General features: G+C 51.0%; 1 protein-coding gene across 1 annotated transcript; it reads right to left on the bottom strand.

Annotated features, from left to right (window-relative positions):
• Window positions 1-2767: 2767 nt before the first annotated feature.
• On the bottom strand, window positions 2768-19833 carry LOC123732808 (coiled-coil domain-containing protein 97). The gene is made up of 7 exons (XM_045712094.1): window positions 19829-19833; window positions 19434-19713; window positions 17874-18038; window positions 13723-13882; window positions 7239-7514; window positions 6880-7003; window positions 2768-3056 (listed from the first exon to the last, which is right to left on the bottom strand). The coding sequence occupies exons 1-7, from the start codon at window positions 19831-19833 to the stop codon at window positions 2906-2908; spliced, it is 1161 nt and encodes a 386-aa protein (XP_045568050.1). The 3' UTR covers window positions 2768-2905.
• Window positions 19834-20098: the final 265 nt, after the last annotated feature.

Raw genomic sequence — 20098 nt, 5'->3', positions numbered from 1 at the left:
GCCATATATCACACCCCCCTCGTGCCTTATTGGTTGAATCGAAGACTGGTCTGGCGAATCATAATGAGCGGTATTACGCGGGCGGGGAAATCATGAGCCCTGTTCATTTATTGGATTCATTTGCGAGTTGAATTTGAATCCCTGAATGTGTTCTCCGCCATTAATGGAAACGGGGAAAAAAATCCCTCGGAAATAAAAATGTAACAGATTTCACTCCTGGAACACAATTTCCACCTGTTTTCAGCCCTGTGAAATACTACAATCAGCTCTCTGACTCATTCAGAAATACTGAGTCGCTGACTCAGTTACAATCAGCTCTCTGACTCAGTTACAATCAGCTCTCTGACTCAGTTACAAATCAGCTCTCTGACTCATTCAGAAATACTGAGTCGCTGACTCAGTTACAATCAGCTCTCTGACTCAGTTACAATCAGCTCTCTGACTCATTCAGAAATACTGAGTCGCTGACTCAGTTACAATCAGCTCTCTGACTCAGTTACAATCAGCTCTCTGACTCAGTTACAATCAGCTCTCTGACTCAGTTACAATCAGCTCTCTGACTCATTCAGAAATACTAACTCTTCATTTGAGTCGCTGACTCAGTTACAATCAGCTCTCTGACTCATTCAGAAATACTAACTCTTCATTTGAGTCACTGACTCAGTTACAATCAGCTCTCTGCCTCATTCAGAAATACTAACTCTTCATTTGAGTCACTGACTCAGTTACAATCAGCTCTCTGACTCAGTTACAATCAGCTCTCTGCCTCATTCAGAAATATTAACTCTACATTGAGTCGCTGACTCAGTTACAATCAGCTCTCTGACTCATTCAGAAATACTAACTCTTCATTTGAGTCGCTGACTCAGTTACAATCAGCTCTCTGACTCAGTTACAATCAGCTCTCTGACTCAGTTACAAATCAGCTCTCTGACTCATTCAGAAATACTAACTCTTCATTTGAGTCGCTGACTCAGTTACAAATCAGCTCTCTGCCTCATACAGAAATACTGAGTCGCTGACTCAGTTACAATCAGCTCTCTGACTCAGTTACAATCAGCTCTCTGACTCAGTTACAAATCAGCTCTCTGCCTCATACAGAAATACTGAGTCGCTGACTCAGTTACAATCAGCTCTCTGACTCAGTTACTATCAGCTCTCTGACTTAGTTACAATCAGCTCTCTGACTCAGTTACAATCAGCTCTCTGACTCATTCAGAAATACTGAGTCGCTGACTCAGTTACAATCAGCTCTCTGCCTCAATCAGAAATACTAACTCTTCATTGAGTCGCTGACTCAGTTACAATCAGCTCTCTGACTCAGTTACAATCAGCTCTCTGACTCAGTTACAATCAGCTCTCTGACTCAGTTACAATCAGCTCTCTGACTCAGTTACAATCAGCTCTCTGACTCAGTTACAATCAGCTCTCTGCCTCATTCAGAAATACTAACTCTTCATTGAGTCGCTGACTCAGTTACAATCAGCTCTCTGACTCAGTTACAATCAGCTCTCTGACTCATTCAGAAATACTGAGTCGCTGACTCAGTTACAATCAGCTCTCTGACTCAGTCACTATCAGCTCTCTGACTCAGTTACAATCAGCTCTCTGACTCATTCAGAAATACTAACTCTTCATTGAGTCGCTGACTCAGTCACAATCAGCTCTCTGACTCAGTTACAATCAGCTCTCTGACTCAGTTACAATCAGCCCTCTGACTCAGTTACAATCAGCTCTCTGACTCATTCAGAAATACTGAGTCGCTGACTCAGTTACAATCAGCTCTCTGACTCAGTCACTATCAGCTCTCTGACTCAGTTACTATCAGCTCTCTGACTCAGTTACAATCAGCTCTCTGACTCAGTTACAAATCAGCTCTCTGACTCAGTTACAATCAGCTCTCTGACTCAGTTACAAATCAGCTCTCTGACTCATTCAGAAATACTAACTCTTCATTGAGTCACTGACTCAGTTACAAATCAGCTCTCTGCCTCATTCAGAAATACTGAGTCGCTGACTCAGTTACAATCAGCTCTCTGACTCAGTTACAATCAGCTCTCTGACTTAGTTACAATCAGCTCTCTGACTCAGTTACAATCAGCTCTCTGACTCATTCAGAAATACTAACTCTTCATTGAGTCGCTGACTCAGTTACAAATCAGCTCTCTGACTCAGTTACAATCAGCTCTCTGACTCAGTTACAATCAGCTCTCTGACTCAGTTACAATCAGCTCTCTGACTCATTCAGAAATACTAACTCTTCATTGAGTCGCTGACTCAGTTACAATCAGCTCTCTGACTCAGTTACAATCAGCTCTCTGACCCAGTTACAAATCAGCTCTCTGACTCATTCAGAAATACTAACTCTTCATTTGAGTCGCTGACTCAGTTACAAATCAGCTCTCTGCCTCATACAGAAATACTGAGTCGCTGACTCAGTTACAATCAGCTCTCTGACTCATTCAGAAATACTAACTCTTCATTGAGTCGCTGACTCAGTTACAATCAGCTCTCTGACTCAGTTACAATTAGCTCTCTGACTCAGTTACAATCAGCTCTCTGACTCAGTTACAATTAGCTCTCTGCCTCATTCGAATACTACTCTTCTTGTGCTGACTCAGTTACAATCAGCTCTCTGACTCAGTTACAATCAGCTCTCTGACTCACTCAGAAATACTTAAGTGGCCAGTGTTGTCAGCAGGGTCCAAACAAGAACTAGGGAACTAGTTAGGAACTAGTTAGGAACTAGTTAAACTGACTAACAACGTAGGTAAACATACACGATTTATTGCCATCCATACAAACTGAATATTACATGAATGTGACGAGAACAGAAGGACTAGAAACATGACAGTTTAGTTATTACAGAAGTTATCGTATTTTACAGTCCAAATGACAGCTGCTGTCATGACATCATAACTACAGTCATCTCCTCCTCTTCATCCTCCTCCTCCTCCTCTTCCTCCTCCTCATCTTCATCCTCATCGAAGTACTTCTCCTCTGCATCTCTGTTGACGATGTCCAGGTTGTCGAAGTCAGGGTTCCCATCCACTTCACTGCAACACAACACAGCTGGTAAAATAGTTCAGTCTGTCCACTGTCAACACAACACAGCTGGTAAAATAGTTCAGTCTGTCCACTGTCAACACAACACAGCTGGTAAAATAGTTCAGTCTGTCCACTGCAACACAACACAGCTGGTAAAATAGTTCAGTCTGTCCACTGTCAACACAACACAGCTGGTAAAATAGTTCAGTCTGTCCACTGCAACACAACACAGCTGGTAAAATAGTTCAGTCTGTCCACTGTCAACACAACACAGCTGGTAAAATAGTTCAGTCTGTCCACTGTCAACACGACACAGCTGGTAAAATAGTTCAGTCTGTCCACTGTCAACACAACACAGCTGGTAAAATAGTTCAGTCTGTCCACTGCAACACAGCTGGTAAAATAGTTCAGTCTGTCCACTTCACTGCAACACAGCTGGTAAAATAGTTCAGTCTGTCCACTGCAACACAACACAGCTGGTAAAATAGTTCAGTCTGTCCACTGCAACACAACACAGCTGGTAAAATAGTTCAGTCTGTCCACTGTCAACACAACACAGCTGGTAAAATAGTTCAGTCTGTCCACTGCAACACAACACAGCTGGTAAAATAGTTCAGTCTGTCCACTGCAACACAACACAGCTGGTAAAATAGTTCAGTCTGTCCACTGCAACACAACACAGCTGGTAAAATAGTTCAGTCTGTCCACTGCAACACGACACAGCTGGTAAAATAGTTCAGTCTGTCCACTGTCAACACAACACAGCTGGTAAAATAGTTCAGTCTGTCCACTGCAACACAACACAGCTGGTAAAATAGTTCAGTCTGTCCACTGCAACACAGCACAGCTGGTAAAATAGTTCAGTCTGTCCACTGCAACACAACACAGCTGGTAAAATAGTTCAGTCTGTCCACTGCAACACAACACAGCTGGTAAAATAGTTCAGTCTGTCCACTGTCAACACAACACAGCTGGTAAAATAGTTCAGTCTGTCCACTGCAACACAACACAGCTGGTAAAATAGTTCAGTCTGTCCACTGTCAACACAACACAGCTGGTAAAATAGTTCAGTCTGTCCACTGCAACACAACACAGCTGGTAAAATAGTTCAGTCTGTCCACTGCAACACAACACAGCTGGTAAAATAGTTCAGTCTGTCCACTGTCAACACAACACAGCTGGTAAAATAGTTCAGTCTGTCCACTGTCAACACAACACAGCTGGTAAAATAGTTCAGTCTGTCCACTGCAACACAACACAGCTGGTAAAATAGTTCAGTCTGTCCACTGTCAACACAACACAGCTGGTAAAATAGTTCAGTCTGTCCACTGTCAACACAACACAGCTGGTAAAATAGTTCAGTCTGTCCACTGCAACACAACACAGCTGGTAAAATAGTTCAGTCTGTCCACTGTCAACACAACACAGCTGGTAAAATAGTTCAGTCTGTCCACTGCAACACAACACAGCTGGTAAAATAGTTAAACCCTGTTAGTCTACCCAGTTAGTAATTTAGTCAGTCTACCCAGTTAGTCTACCCAGTTAGTCTACCCAGTTAGTAATTTAGTTAGTCTACCCAGTTAGTCTACCCAGTTAGTCTACCCAGTTAGTAATTTAGTTAGTCTACCCAGTTAGTCTACCCAGTTAGTCTACCCAGTTAGTCTACCCTGTTAGTAATTTAGTTAGTCTACCCAGTTAGTAATTTAGTTAGTCTACCCAGTTAGTCTACCCAGTTAGTCTACCCAGTTAGTAATTTAGTTAGTCTACCCAGTTAGTCTACCCAGTTAGTCTACCCAGTTAGTCTACCCAGTTAGTAATTTAGTTAGTCAACCCAGTTAGTAATTTAGTTAGTCTACCCAGTTAGTCTACCCAGTTAGTAATTTAGTTAGTCAACCCAGTTAGTAATTTAGTTAGTCTACGCAGTTAGTCTACCCAGTTAGTAATTTAGTTAGTCTACCCAGTTAGTAATTTAGTTAGTCTACCCAGTTAGTCTACCCAGTTAGTCTACCCAGTTAGTCTACCCAGTTAGTAATTTAGTTAGTCTACCCAGTTAGTAATTTAGTTAGTCTACCCAGTTAGTCTACCCAGTTAGTCTACCCAGTTAGTAATTTAGTTAGTCTACCCAGTTAGTCTACCCAGTTAGTCTACCCAGTTAGTCTACCCAGTTAGTAATTTAGTTAGTCAACCCAGTTAGTAATTTAGTTAGTCAACCCAGTTAGTAATTTAGTTAGTCTACGCAGTTAGTCTACCCAGTTAGTCTACCCAGTTAGTCTACCCAGTTAGTAATTTAGTTAGTCTACCCAGTTAGTAATTTAGTTAGTCTACCCAGTTAGTCTACCCAGTTAGTCTACCCAGTTAGTAATTTGGTTAGTCTACCCAGTTAGTCTACCCAGTTAGTAATTTAGTTAGTCTACCCAGTTAGTCTACCCAGTTAGTCTACCCAGTTAGTCTACCCAGTTAGTAATTTGGTTAGTCTACCCAGTTAGTCTACCCAGTTAGTCTACCCAGTTAGTCTACCCAGTTAGTAATTTAGTTAGTCTACCCAGTTAGTCTACCCAGTTAGTAATTTAGTTAGTCTACCCAGTTAGTCTACCCAGTTAGTCTACCCAGTTAGTCTACCCAGTTAGTAATTTAGTTAGTCTACCCAGTTAGTAATTTAGTTAGTCTACCCAGGTAGTACTTTAGTTAGTCTACCCAGTTAGTAATTTAGTTAGTCTACCCAGTTAGTCTACCCAGTTAGTAATTTAGTTAGTCTACCCAGTTAGTCTACCCAGTTAGTAATTTAGTTAGTCTACCCAGTTAGTCTACCCAGTTAGTCTACCCAGTTAGTCTACCCAGTTAGTAATTTAGTTAGTCTACCCAGTTAGTAATTTAGTTAGTCTACCCAGTTAGTCTACCCAGTTAGTCTACCCAGTTAGTAATTTAGTTAGTCTACCCAGTTAGTCTACCCAGTTAGTCTACCCAGTTAGTCTACCCAGTTAGTCTACCCAGTTAGTAATTTAGTTAGTCTACCCAGTTAGTCTACCCAGTTAGTCTACCCAGTTAGTAATTTAGTTAGTCTACCCAGTTAGTAATTTAGTCAGTCTACCCAGTTAGTAATTTAGTTAGTCTACCCAGTTAGTCTACCCAGTTAGTCTACCCAGTTAGTCTACCCAGTTAGTAATTTAGTTAGTCTACCCAGTTAGTCTACCCAGTTAGTCTACCCAGTTAGTCTACCCAGTTAGTAATTTAGTTAGTCTACCCAGTTAGTCAACCCAGTTAGTCTACCCAGTTAGTCTACCCAGTTAGTAATTTAGTTAGTCTACCCAGTTAGTCTACCCAGTTAGTCTACCCAGTTAGTCTACCCAGTTAGTAATTTAGTTAGTCTACCCAGTTAGTAATTTAGTTAGTCTACCCAGTTAGTCTACCCAGTTAGTAATTTAGTCAGTCTACCCAGTTAGTAATTTAGTTAGTCTACCCAGTTAGTAATTTAGTTAGTCTACCCAGTTAGTAATTTAGTTAGTCTACCCAGTTAGTAATTTAGTCAGTCTACCCAGTTAGTCTACCCAGTTAGTCTACCCAGTTAGTAATTTAGTTAGTCTACCCAGTTAGTAATTTAGTTAGTCTACCCAGTTAGTAATTTAGTCAGTCTACCCAGTTAGTCTACCCAGTTAGTCTACCCAGTTAGTAATTTAGTTAGTCTACCCAGTTAGTAATTTAGTTAGTCTACCCAGTTAGTAATTTAGTTAGTCTACCCAGTTAGTCTACCCAGTTAGTCTACCCAGTTAGTCTACCCAGTTAGTCTACCCAGTTAGTCTACCCAGTTAGTAATTTAGTCAGCCAGCTACTAACCTGTAGTTAAAGTCTTTGTCGTGTCCGTCCAGGAAGCGTTGGTACATCAGAGTGATGAACTCGTCCCTGAGCAGTGATTTCTCCTGGGGTGATGGTTCATAGCCCTCTGCCCCCAACCCTCCAGCTGGAGGGACCACACACACACACACACACACACACACACACACACACACACACACACACACACACACACACACACACACACACACACACAGTACCGTGAGACACACAGAGACGTGATCAGAATCCCTTACCTTCGCTGCTGACTACCTTCTCAAACTGTTAGCCAACCGTAGTGAATGTCGTCAAACTACTTCCCTTGTTTGAACGCACGTCTGGTGATGCTGTGTGTGTCTTACCCTCTTCCTCTCCCTCTTCCTCCTCCAGTGCGTTCTCCTCCCTGTCCTGCTCCTCCTGCATCCGACTCTGGATCAGTCTCTCCTGGTAGGAGTTGAGGAGGAGGTGGGCCAGTCCCCCCTCTGCTCCCCCCGGGCCCCGCTCCTCCCCTGCTTCTCCCTGCATGGCCTCGAGGGAGCGACGTAACAGCTGCTCCTCAGTCAGGTATTGGCCGATGTATTGCTCATACAGTAAGGGCTCCCGGCTTCTCATCTGGTCCTCGCTGAAGTACTGGCCCTCTGGGGGGGGGTTAGAGACATGTGTGAATTTAAATATGCTCTCTCTAATTCTCTCTTTCTCTCTTTCTGTCTTTCTCTCGGAGGACCTGAGCCCTAAGACCATGCCTCAGGACTACCTGGCTTGATGACTCCTTGCTGTCCCCAGTTCACCTGGCCGTGCTGCTGCTCCAGTTTCAACTGTTCTGCCTGCGGCTATTGGAACCCTGACCTGTTCACCGGACGTGCTGCCTGTCCCAGATCTGTTGTCCCAGACCTGCTGGAACCCTGACCTGTTCACCGGACGTGCTACCTGTCCCAGACCTGTTGTCCCAGACCTGCTGGAACCCTGACCTGTTCACCGGACGTGCTACCTGTCCCAGACCTACTCTTGTGTTACTGACTTGTTGCACCCTCGACAACAACTATGATTATTATTATTTGACCATGCTGGTCATTTATGAACATTTGAACATCTTGGCCATGTACTGTTATAATCTCCACCCAGCACAGCCAGAAGAGGACTGGCCACCCCTCATAGCCTGGTTCCTCTCTACCCAGCACAGCCAGAAGAGGACTGGCCACCCCTCATAGCCTGGTTCCTCTCTACCCAGCACAGCCAGAAGAGGACTGGCCACCCCTCACAGCCTGGTTCCTCTCTACCCAGCACAGCCAGAAGAGGACTGGCCACCCCTCATAGCCTGGTTCCTCTCCACCCGGCACAGCCAGAAGAGGACTGGCCACCCCTCATAGCCTGGTTCCTCTCTAGGTTTCTTCCTAGGTTCTGGCCTTTCTAGGGAGTTTTTCCTAGCCACCGTGCTTCTACACCTGCATTGCTTGCTGTTTGGGGTTTTAGGCTGGGTTTCTGTACAGCACTTTGAGATGTCAGCTGATGTAAGAAGGGCTTTATAAATACATTTGATTTGAAATTTGATTTGATCCCTACTGCCTCTGATCTGGAGGACTCACTAAACAGAGAACATCCCTGATCCTCCCTACTGCCTCTGATCTGGAGGACTCCCTAAACAGAGAACATCCCTGGTCATCCCTACTGCCTCTGATCTGGAGGACTCACTAAACAGAGAACATCCCTGGTCATCCCTACCGCCTCTGATCTGGAGGACTCACTAAACAGAGAACATCCCTGGTCATCCCTACTGCCTCTGATCTGGAGGACTCACTAAACAGAGAACATCCCTGGTCATCCCTACCGCCTCTGATCTGGAGGACTCACTAAACAGAGAACATCCCTGGTCATCCCTAAACAGAGAACATCCCTGGTCGTCCCTACCGCCTCTGATCTGGAGGACTCACTAAACAGAGAACATCCCTGGTCGTCCCTACCGCCTCTGATCTGGTGGACTCACTAAACAGAGAACATCCCTGGTCTTCCCTACTGCCTCTGATCTGGAGGACTCACTAAACAGAGAACATCCCTGGTCGTCCCTACTGCCTCTGATCTGGAGGACTCACTAAACAGAGAACATCCCTGGTCATCCCTACTGCCTCTGATCTAGAGGACTCACTAAACAGAGAACATCCCTGGTCATCCCTACTGCCTCTGATCTGGAGGACTCACTAAACAGAGAACATCCCTGGTCATCCCTACTGCCTCTGATCTGGAGGACTCACTAAACAGAGAACATCCCTGGTCATCCCTACTGCCTCTGATCTGGAGGACTCACTAAACAGAGAACATCCCTGGTCATCCCTACTGCCTCTGATCTGGAGGACTCACTAAACAGAGAACATCCCTGGTCATCCCTACTGCCTCTGATCTGGAGGACTCACTAAACAGAGAACATCCCTGGTCGTCCCTACAGCCTCTGATCTGGAGGACTCACTAAACAGAGAACATCCCTGGTCGTCCCTACTGCCTCTGATCTGGAGGACTCACTAAACAGAGAACATCCCTGGTCATCCCTACCGCCTCTGATCTGGAGGACTCACTAAACAGAGAACATCCCTGGTCATCCCTAAACAGAGAACATCCCTGGTCGTCCCTACCGCCTCTGATCTGGAGGACTCACTAAACAGAGAACATCCCTGGTCGTCCCTACCGCCTCTGATCTGGTGGACTCACTAAACAGAGAACATCCCTGGTCTTCCCTACTGCCTCTGATCTGGAGGACTCACTAAACAGAGAACATCCCTGGTCGTCCCTACTGCCTCTGATCTGGAGGACTCACTAAACAGAGAACATCCCTGGTCATCCCTACTGCCTCTGATCTAGAGGACTCACTAAACAGAGAACATCCCTGGTCATCCCTACTGCCTCTGATCTGGAGGACTCACTAAACAGAGAACATCCCTGGTCATCCCTACTGCCTCTGATCTGGAGGACTCACTAAACAGAGAACATCCCTGGTCATCCCTACTGCCTCTGATCTGGAGGACTCACTAAACAGAGAACATCCCTGGTCATCCCTACTGCCTCTGATCTGGAGGACTCACTAAACAGAGAACATCCCTGGTCATCCCTACTGCCTCTGATCTGGAGGACTCACTAAACAGAGAACATCCCTGGTCGTCCCTACTGCCTCTGATCTGGAGGACTCACTAAACAGAGAACATCCCTGGTCGTCCCTACTGCCTCTGACCTGGAGGACTCACTAAACAGAGAACATCCCTGGTCGTCCCTACTGCCTCTGATCTGGAGGACTCACTAAACAGAGAACATCCCTGGTCGTCCCTACTGCCTCTGATCTGGAGGACTCACTAAACAGAGAACATCCCTGGTCATCCCTACTGCCTCTGATCTGGAGGACTCACTAAACAGAGAACATCCCTGGTCGTCCCTACTGCCTCTGATCTGGAGGACTCACTAAACAGAGAACATCCCTGGTCATCTCTACTGCCTCTGATCTGGAGGACTCACTAAACAGAGAACATCCCTGGTCATCCCTACTGCCTCTGATCTGGAGGACTCACTAAACAGAGAACATCCCTGGTCGTCCCTACTGCCTCTGATCTGGAGGACTCACTAAACAGAGAACATCCCTGGTCATCCCTACTGCCTCTGATCTGGAGGACTCACTAAACAGAGAACATCCCTGGTCATCCCTACTGCCTCTGATCTGGAGGACTCACTAAACAGAGAACATCCCTGGTCATCCCTACTGCCTCTGATCTGGAGGACTCACTAAACAGAGAACATCCCTGGTCGTCCCTACTGCCTCTCATCTGATTATTTATACTTTTTTTTAATACTTAAATATATATTTTAGCAATTGCGTTTACCTTTTGATACTTCAGTCTATTTAAAACCAAACACTTTTAGTCTTTTACTCAAGTAGTATTTTTACTGGGTCTTTCACTTGAGTCATCATCTATTAAGGCGTCTTCACTTCAACTCAACTATGACACTACTGCCTGAGTACCAGGGTCTCTGATTGGTGCTGAAGACTGAGTACCAGGGTCTCTGATTGGTGCTGAAGACTGAGTACCAGGGTCTCTGATTGGTGCTGAAGACTGAGTACCAGGGTCTCTGATTGGTTGCTAGGCTGAGTACCAGGGTCTCTGATTGGTGCTGAAGACTGAGTACCAGGGTCTCTGATTGGTGCTGAAGACTGAGTACCAGGGTCTCTGATTGGTGCTGAAGACTGAGTACCAGGGTCTCTGATTGGTGCTGAAGACTGAGTACCAGGGTCTGTGATTGGTTGCTAGGCTGAGTACCAGGGTCTCTGATTGGTTGCTGAAGACTGAGTACCAGGGTCTCTGATTGGTGCTGAAGCCTGAGTACCAGGGTCTCTGATTGGTGCTGAAGACTGAGTACCAGGGTCTCTGATTGGTGCTGAAGACTGAGTACCAGGGTCTCTGATTGGTGCTGAAGACTGAGTACCAGGGTCTCTGATTGGTGCTGAAGACTGAGTACCAGGGTCTGTGATTGGTTGCTAGACTGAGTACCAGGGTCTGTGATTGGTTGCTAGGCTGAGTACCAGGGTCTGTGATTGGTTGCTAGGCTGAGTACCAGGGTCTCTGATTGGTTGCTAGGCTGAGTACCAGAGTCTGTGATTGGTGCTGAAGACTGAGTACCAGGGTATCTGATTGGTTGCTAGGCTGAGTACCAGGGTCTCTGATTGGTTGCTAGGCTGAGTACCAGGGTCTGTGATTGGTTGCTAGGCTGAGTACCAGGGTCTCTGATTGGTGCTGAAGGCTGAGTACCAGGGTCTGTGATTGGTTGCTAGACTGAGTACCAGGGTCTGTGATTGGTTGCTAGGCTGAGTACCAGGGTCTGTGATTGGTTGCTAGGCTGAGTACCAGGGTCTCTGATTGGTTGCTAGGCTGAGTACCAGAGTCTGTGATTGATGCTGAAGACTGAGTACCAGGGTCTCTGATTGGTGCTGAAGCCTGAGTACCAGGGTCTGTGATTGGTTGCTAGGCTGAGTACCAGGGTGTGTGATTGGTTGCTAGGCTGAGTACCAGGGTCTCTGATTGGTTGCTAGGCTGAGTACCAGGGTCTGTGATTGGTTGCTAGGCTGAGTACCAGGGTCTCTGATTGGTTGCTAGACTGAGTACCAGGGTCTGTGATTGGTTGCTAGACTGAGTACCAGGGTCTGTGATTGGTTGCTAGACTGAGTCCCAGGGTCTGTGATTGGTTGCTAGGCTGAGTCCCAGGGTCTGTGATTGGTTGCTAGGCTGAGTACCAGGGTCTCTGATTGGTTGCTAGGCTGAGTACCAGGGTCTGTGATTGGTTGCTAGACTGAGTACCAGGATCTGTGATTGGTTGCTAGGCTGAGTACCAGGGTCTGTGATTGGTTGCTAGACTGAGTACCAGGGTGTGTGATTGGTGCTGAAGACTGAGTACCAGGGTGTCTGTGATTGGTTGCTAGGCTGAGTACCAGGGTGTCTGTGATTGGTTGCTAGACTGAGTACCAGGGTCTGTGATTGGTTGCTAGGCTGAGTACCAGGGTCTCTGATTGGTTGCTAGGCTGAGTACCAGGGTCTGTGATTGGTTGCTAGGCTGAGTACCAGGGTCTGTGATTGGTTGCTAGACTGAGTACCAGGGTCTGTGATTGGTTGCTAGACTGAGTACCAGGGTCTGTGATTGCTGCTTTAGACTGAGTACCAGGATCTGTGATTGGTTGCTAGACTGAGTACCAGGGTGTCTGTGATTGGTTGCTAGACTGAGTACCAGGGTCTGTGATTGGTTGCTAGACTGAGTACCAGGGTCTGTGATTGGTTGCTAGGCTGAGTACCAGGGTCTGTGATTGGTTGCTAGACTGAGTACCAGGGTCTGTGATTGGTTGCTAGACTGAGTACCAGGGTCTGTGATTGGTTGCTAGGCTGAGTACCAGGGTGTGTGATTGGTTGCTAGACTGAGTACCAGGGTGTCTGTGATTGGTTGCTAGGCTGAGTACCAGGGTCTCTGATTGGTTGCTAGACTGAGTACCAGGGTCTGTGATTGGTTGCTAGGCTGAGTACCAGGGTGTCTGTGATTGGTTGCTAGGCTGAGTACCAGGGTCTCTGATTGGTTGCTAGGCTGAGTACCAGGGTCTGTGATTGGTTGCTAGACTGAGTACCAGGGTCTGTGATTGGTTGCTAGACTGAGTACCAGGGTCTGTGATTGCTGCTTTAGACTGAGTACCAGGATCTGTGATTGGTTGCTAGACTGAGTACCAGGGTGTCTGTGATTGGTTGCTAGACTGAGTACCAGGGTCTGTGATTGGTTGCTAGACTGAGTACCAGGGTCTGTGATTGGTTGCTAGGCTGAGTACCAGGGTCTGTGATTGGTTGCTAGACTGAGTACCAGGGTCTGTGATTGGTTGCTAGACTGAGTACCAGGGTCTGTGATTGGTTGCTAGGCTGAGTACCAGGGTGTGTGATTGGTTGCTAGACTGAGTACCAGGGTGTCTGTGATTGGTTGCTAGGCTGAGTACCAGGGTCTCTGATTGGTTGCTAGACTGAGTACCAGGGTCTGTGATTGGTTGCTAGGCTGAGTACCAGGGTGTCTGTGATTGGTTGCTAGGCTGAGTACCAGGGTCTCTGATTGGTTGCTAGGCTGAGTACCAGGGTCTGTGATTGGTTGCTAGGCTGAGTCCCAGGGTCTGTGATTGGTTGCTAGGCTGAGTACCAGGGTCTGTGATTGGTTGCTAGACTGAGTCCCAGGGTCTGTGATTGGTTGCTAGGCTGAGTCCCAGGGTGTCTGTGATTGGTTGCTAGGCTGAGTCCCAGGGTCTGTGATTGGTTGCTAGGCTGAGTCCCAGGGTCTGTGATTGGTTGCTAAGCTCACCCCTCTGCAGCTCCCTGAGGGCGGCGTAGCGTTGGTTGCGAACGCGGGTCCTGTTGGATCGTCCCGCTGCTCTCCTCCTCACCTCACGGCAGTAGTACTGAGCCCGCGGGTCAGAAATCAGATGGCAGAACGCTGACAGGTGCTGAGGCTTCAGGTGGGCCTGGGGTAAAGGTTAGAGGTTAGAGGCTAGAGGCCCTGGGGGAGAGGGGTTAGAGGCCCTGGGGGAGAGGGTTAGAGGCCCTGGGGGAGAGGGTTAGAGGTTAGAGGACCTGGGGTAAAGGTTAGAGGTTAGAGGCTAGAGGCCCTGGGGGAGAGGGTTAGAGGCCCTGGGGGAGAAGGTTAGAGGCCCTGGGGGAAAGGGTTAGAGGTTAGAGGATAGAGGCACTGGGGGAGAGGGTTAGAGGCCCTGGGGAGAGGGGTTAGAGGCCCTGGGGGAAAGGGTTAGAGGTTAGAGGATAGAGGCCCTGGGGGAGAGGGTTAGAGGCCCTGGGGGAGAGGGTTAGAGGCCCTGGGGGAGAGGGTTAGAGGCCCTGGGGGAGAGGGTTAGAGGCCCTGGGGGAGAGGGTTAGAGGTTAGAGGCCCTGGGGGAGAGGGTTAGAGGTTAGAGGCCCTGGGGGAGAGGGTTAGAGGCCCTGGGGGAGAGGGTTAGAGGACCTGGGGGAGAGGGTTAGAGGCCCTGGGGGAGAGGGTTAGAGGCCCTGGGGGAGAGGGTTAGAGGCCCTGGGGGAAAGGGTTAGAGGTTAGAGGATAGAGGCCCTGGGGGAGAGGGGTTAGAGGCCCTGGGGGAGAGGGGTTAGAGGCCCTGGGGGAAAGGGTTAGAGGTTAGAGGATAGAGGCCCTGGGGGAGAGGGTTAGAGGCCCTGGGGGAGAGGGTTAGAGGCCCTGGGGGAGAAGGTTAGAGGTTAGAGGCCCTGGGGGAGAGGGTTAGAGGCCCTGGGGGAGAGGGTTAGAGGCCCTGGGGGAGAGGGTTAGAGGCCTTGGGGGAGAAGGTTAGAGGCCCTGGGGGAGAGGGTTAGAGGCCCTGGGGGAAAGGTTAGAGGTTAGAGGCTAGAGGCCCTGGGGGAGAAGGTTAGAGGCCCTGGGGGAGAGGGTTAGAGGTTAGAGGCCCTGGGGGAGAGGGTTAGAGGCCCTGGGGGAGAGGGTTAGAGGCCCTGGGGGAGAGGGTTAGAGGCCCTGGGGGAGAGGGTTAGAGGCCCTGGGGGAGAGGGTTAGAGGCCCTGGGGGAGAGGGTTAGAGGCCCTGGGGGAGAGGGTTAGAGGCCCTGGGGGAGAGGGTTAGAGGCCCTGGGGGAAAGGTTAGAGGTTAGAGGCTAGAGGCCCTGGGGGAGAGGGTTAGAGGCCCTGGGTGAGAAGGTTAGAGGCCCTGGGGGAGAGGGTTAGAGGCCCTGGGGGAGAGGGTTAGAGGCCCTGGGGTTAGAGGTTAGAGGCCCTGGGGGAGAGGGTTAGAGGCCCTGGGGGAGAGGGTTAGAGGCCCTGGGGGAGAGGGTTAGAGGCCCTGGGGGAGAGGGTTAGAGGCCCTGGGGGAGAGGGTTAGAGGACCTGGGGGAGAGGGTTAGAGGCCCTGGGGGAGAGGGTTAGAGGACCTGGGGGAGAGGGTTAGAGGCCCTGGGGGAGAGGTTAGAGGTTAGAGGCCCTGGGGGAGAGGGTTAGAGGCCCTGGGGGAGAGGGTTAGAGGCCCTGGGGGAGAGGGTTAGAGGCCCTGGGGGAGAGGGTTAGAGGTTAGAGGCCCTGGGGGAGAGGGTCAGAGGCCCTGGGGGAGAGGGTTAGAGGCCCTGGGGGAGAGGGTTAGAGGCCCTGGGGAGAGGGTTAGAGGCCCTGGGGGAGAGGGTTAGAGGACCTGGGGGAGAGGGTTAGAGGCCCTGGGGGAGAGGGTTAGAGGCCCTGGGGGAGAGGGTTAGAGGTTAGAGGCCCTGGGGGAGAGGGTTAGAGGACCTGGGGGAGAGGGTTAGAGGTTAGAGGCCCTGGGGGAGAGGGTTAGAGGTTAGAGGCCCTGGGGGAGAGGGTTAGAGGTTAGAGGCCCTGGGGGAGAGGGTTAGAGGTCAGAGGCCCGGGGAGAGGGTTAGAGGCCCTGGGGGAGAGGGTTAGAGGCCCTGGGGGAGAGGGTTAGAGGCCCTGGGGGAGAGGGTTAGAGGCCCTGGGGGAGAGGGTTAGAGGTTAGAGGCCCTGGGGGAGAGGGTTAGAGGCCCTGGGGGAGAGGGTTAGAGGCCCTGGGGGAGAGGGTTAGAGGCCCTGGGGGAGAGGGTTAGAGGTCAGAGGCCCGGGGGAGAGGGTTAGAGGCCCTGGGGGAGAAAGTTAGAGGTTAGAGGCCCTGGGGGAGAGGGTTAGAGACCCTGGGGGAGAGGGTTAGAGGTCAGAGGCCCGGGGAGAGGGTTAGAGGACCTGGGGGAGAGGGTTAGAGGTTAGAGGCCCGGGGGAGAGGGTTAGAGGCCCTGGGGGAGAGGGTTAGAGGCCCTGGGGGAGAGGGTTAGAGGTCAGAGGCCCGGGGGAGAGGGTTAGAGGCCCTGGGGGAGAGGGTTAGAGGCCCTGGGGAGAGGGTTAGAGGCCCTGGGGGAGAGGGTTAGAGGTTAGAGGCCCTGGGGGAGAGGTTTAGAGGTCAGAGACCCTGGGGGCGAGGGTTAGAGGTCTTGGGACAGAGGGTTAGAGGTTAGAGGCCCTGGGGGAGAGGGTTAGAGGCCCTGGGGGAGAGGGTTAGAGGCCCTGGGGGAGAAAGTTAGAGGTTAGAGGCCCTGGGGGAGAGGGTTAGAGGTTAGAGGCCCTGGGGGAGAGGGTTAGAGGCCCTGGGGGAGAGGGTTAGAGGTTAGAGGCCCTGGGGGAGAGGGTTAGAAGCCCTGGGGGAGAGGGTTAGAGGTTAGAGGCCCTGGGGGAGAGGTTTAGAGGTCAGAGACCCTGGGGGCGAGGGTTAGAGGTCTTGGGACAGAGGGTTAGAGGTTAGAGGCCCTGGGGGAGAGGGTTAGAGGCCCTGGGGAGAGGGTTAGAGGCCCTGGGGGAGAGGGTTAGAGGCCCTGGGGGAGAGGGTTAGAGGCCAGAGGCCCGGGGGAGAGGGTTAGAGGACCTGGGGGAGAGGGTTAGAGGCCCTGGGGGAGAGGGTTAGAGGCCCTGGGGGAGAGGGTTAGAGGCCCTGGGGAGAGGGTTAGAGGCCCTGGGGGAGAGGGTTAGAGGCCCTGGGGGAGAGGGTTAGAGGCCCTGGGGAGAGGGTTAGAGGCCCTGGGGGAGAAGGGTTAGAGACCCTGGGGGTAGAGGGTTAGAGGCCCTGGGGAGAGGGTTAGAGGCCCTGGGGGAGAGGGTTAGAGACCCTGGGGGAGAGGGTTAGAGGCCCTGGGGGAGAGGGTTAGAGGCCCTGGGGGAGAGGGTTAGAGGTTAGAGGCCCTGGGGGAGAGGGTTAGAGGCCCTGGGGGAGAGGGTTAGAGGCCCTGGGGGAGAGGGTTAGAGGCCCTGGGGGAGAAGGGTTAGAGACCCTGGGGGTAGAGGGTTAGAGGCCCTGGGGGAGAGGGTTAGAGGCCCTGGGGAGAGGGTTAGAGACCCTGGGGGAGAGGGTTAGAGGCCCTGGGGGAGAGGGTTAGAGGCCCTGGGGAGAGGGTTAGAGGTTAGAGGCCCTGGGGGAGAGGGTTAGAGGCCCTGGGGGAGAGGGTTAGAGGCCCTGGGGGAGAGGGTTAGAGGCCCTGGGGGAGAGGGTTAGAGGCCCTGGGGTAGAGGGTTAGAGGCCCTGGGGGAGAGGGTTAGAGGCCCTGGGGGAGAGGGTTAGAGGCCCTGGGGGAGAGGGTTAGAGGCCCTGGGGAGAGGGTTAGAGGTTAGAGGCCCTGGGGGAGAGGGTTAGAGGCCCTGGGGGAGAGGGTTAGAGGCCCTGGGGGAGAGGGTTAGAGGCCCTGGGGGAGAGGGTTAGAGTCCCTGGGGGAGAGGGTTAGAGGCCCTGGGGGAGAGGGTTAGAGGCCATATACCAGCCTCTATATAAAACCAAGTCGTAGTCAGGCCAGTTTCAGATACAGAGATACTGTGTGAATACAGGAAGTGAACGAGATGGCAAAGCATTCGTGTCTCCAAAAAACAACAAGTGTAAAAAAAAAAATGTGTCTAGAAAAATAGATTTCAAACATATTTAACTTTTCTAAGGTTTTATTTAATCAGGAGGAGTCCAAACTGAGCCCAGAGAGGTACCTGGTATCGCTCCAGAAACACCAGGGGTTTGGTCCGGTACTGTCCGAGCAGCTCCTCTCTCCGCTGGGCTACGGTCAGCTCTGCATCACCTACCTGCTGGCTCTTCACCTGGCTACCACTCACAGCCACCACCTCCACCATGGCACACACACCGCTGAGATCCGCCTGGGGAGAGACACACACACACACCGCTGAGATCCGCCTGGGGAGAGACACACACACACACACCGCTGAGATCCGCCTGGGGAGAGACACACACACACCCGCTGAGATCCGCCTGGGGAGAGACACACACACACACACACCGCTGAGATCCGCCTGGGGAGAGACACACACACACACCGCTGAGATCCGCCTGGGGAGAGACACACACACACCGCTGAGATCCGCCTGGGAGAGACACACACACACACCGCTGAGATCCGCCTGGGGAGAGACACACACACACACCGCTGAGATCCGCCTGGGGAGAGACACACACACACCGCTGAGATCCGCCTGGGGAGAGACACACACACACCGCTGAGATCCGCCTGGGGAGAGACACACACACACACCGCTGAGATCCGCCTGGGGAGAGACACACACACACACCGCTGAGATCCGCCTGGGGAGAGACACACACACACACCGCTGAGATCCGCCTGGGGAGAGACACACACACCGCTGGGATCCGCCTGGGGAGAGACACACACACACCGCTGAGATCCGCCTGGGGAGAGACACACACACCGCTGAGATCCGCCTGGGGAGAGACACACACACACCGCTGAGATCCGCCTGGGGAGAGACACACACACCGCTGAGATCCGCCTGGGGAGAGACACACACACACACGCTGGGATCCGCCTGGGGAGAGACACACACACACACCGCTGAGATCCGCCTGGGGAGAGACACACACACACCGCTGAGATCCGCCTGGGGAGAGACACACACACTGCTGAGATCCGCCTGGGAAGAGACACACACACACCGCTGAGATCCGCCTGGGAAGAGACACACACACACCGCTGAGATCCGCCTGGGAGAGACACACACACACCGCTGAGATCCGCCTGGGGAGAGACACACACACCGCTGGGATCCGCCTGGGAAGAGACACACACACACCGCTGAGATCCGCCTGGGAGAGACACACACACACACCGCTGAGATCCGCCTGGGAAGAGACACACACACACCGCTGAGATCCGCCTGGGAAGAGACACACACACCGCTGAGATCCGCCTGGGAAGAGACACACACACACCCGCTGAGATCCGCCTGGGAAGAGACACACACACACACACACACACACACACCGCTGAGATCTGCCTGGGGAGAGACACACACACACCGCTGAGATCCGCCTCACACACCGCTGGGATCTGCCTGGGAAGAGACACACACACACACACACACACACACACACACACACACACACACACACACACACACACACAATTCCCTGTCCTTCACCGGTTGGTAGCTCGCTAGTTTACACATATACAAATATATTTATTAACATCTGGTTTTTTTTTACGTCGCTATCTCTCTCTCCTTGTTGCTGCTTCTCACCTGGTTGTCCTGCGGCTCGTCCTCCTCGGTGTTGTCGGTTACAGAGCAGCTAGAAGCTGGTTCGGTTCCACTGGGACCGGGCTGTGGGTCGGGCTGTGGTCTCCGGGGGTCGGGCTGTGGTCTCCGGTGGTCGGGCTGTGGTCTCCGGGGGTCGGGCTGTGGTCGCCGGGGGTCGAACCATTGTCCCCGGTGGTCGGTCTGTCTGCAGGCCACCGGTTCATCGCTGACAGGCGGACTGGACTCGGGACCAGGGTCGATCTCCCCCACATTGCGGACGCACCTCTATGGTCCTTCCTAGTAACTTCCTAGTTACAGACGGAAGGTCCCCTCTTTCTTGCGAAACGACACTAATCTGATAAATACTGGTTGAAAAAAAACAATATTAGAATTCTCACTGCATGTTTATAAACCTTTTCGCATTTTCTTCGTTATTTTGAAAAAAATGTCGCTTCCTGGTCCGTCGTTGTTATCAGTCCCCTGATTACCAAGGTACGCAGATCAAAGGTTCCTACCACTAAACTATACGGAAGTTGAATGATACATTTAAAATGCATATTTAACAAAGAACAAACATACAGGTGTAAGAATATATATTTTAACAAACGACAGATATTATACTGTATACTATACATTCAGTTATAGATCTAATACTGTATACTATACAT

The sequence above is a fragment of the Salmo salar genome, unplaced genomic scaffold, assembly GCF_905237065.1.
Source record: "Salmo salar unplaced genomic scaffold, Ssal_v3.1, whole genome shotgun sequence".
Lineage (NCBI taxonomy): Eukaryota > Metazoa > Chordata > Actinopteri > Salmoniformes > Salmonidae > Salmo > Salmo salar.
Note: the sequence above shows the minus strand (reverse complement) of the source record. Positions and strands in the feature narration are given on the sequence as shown.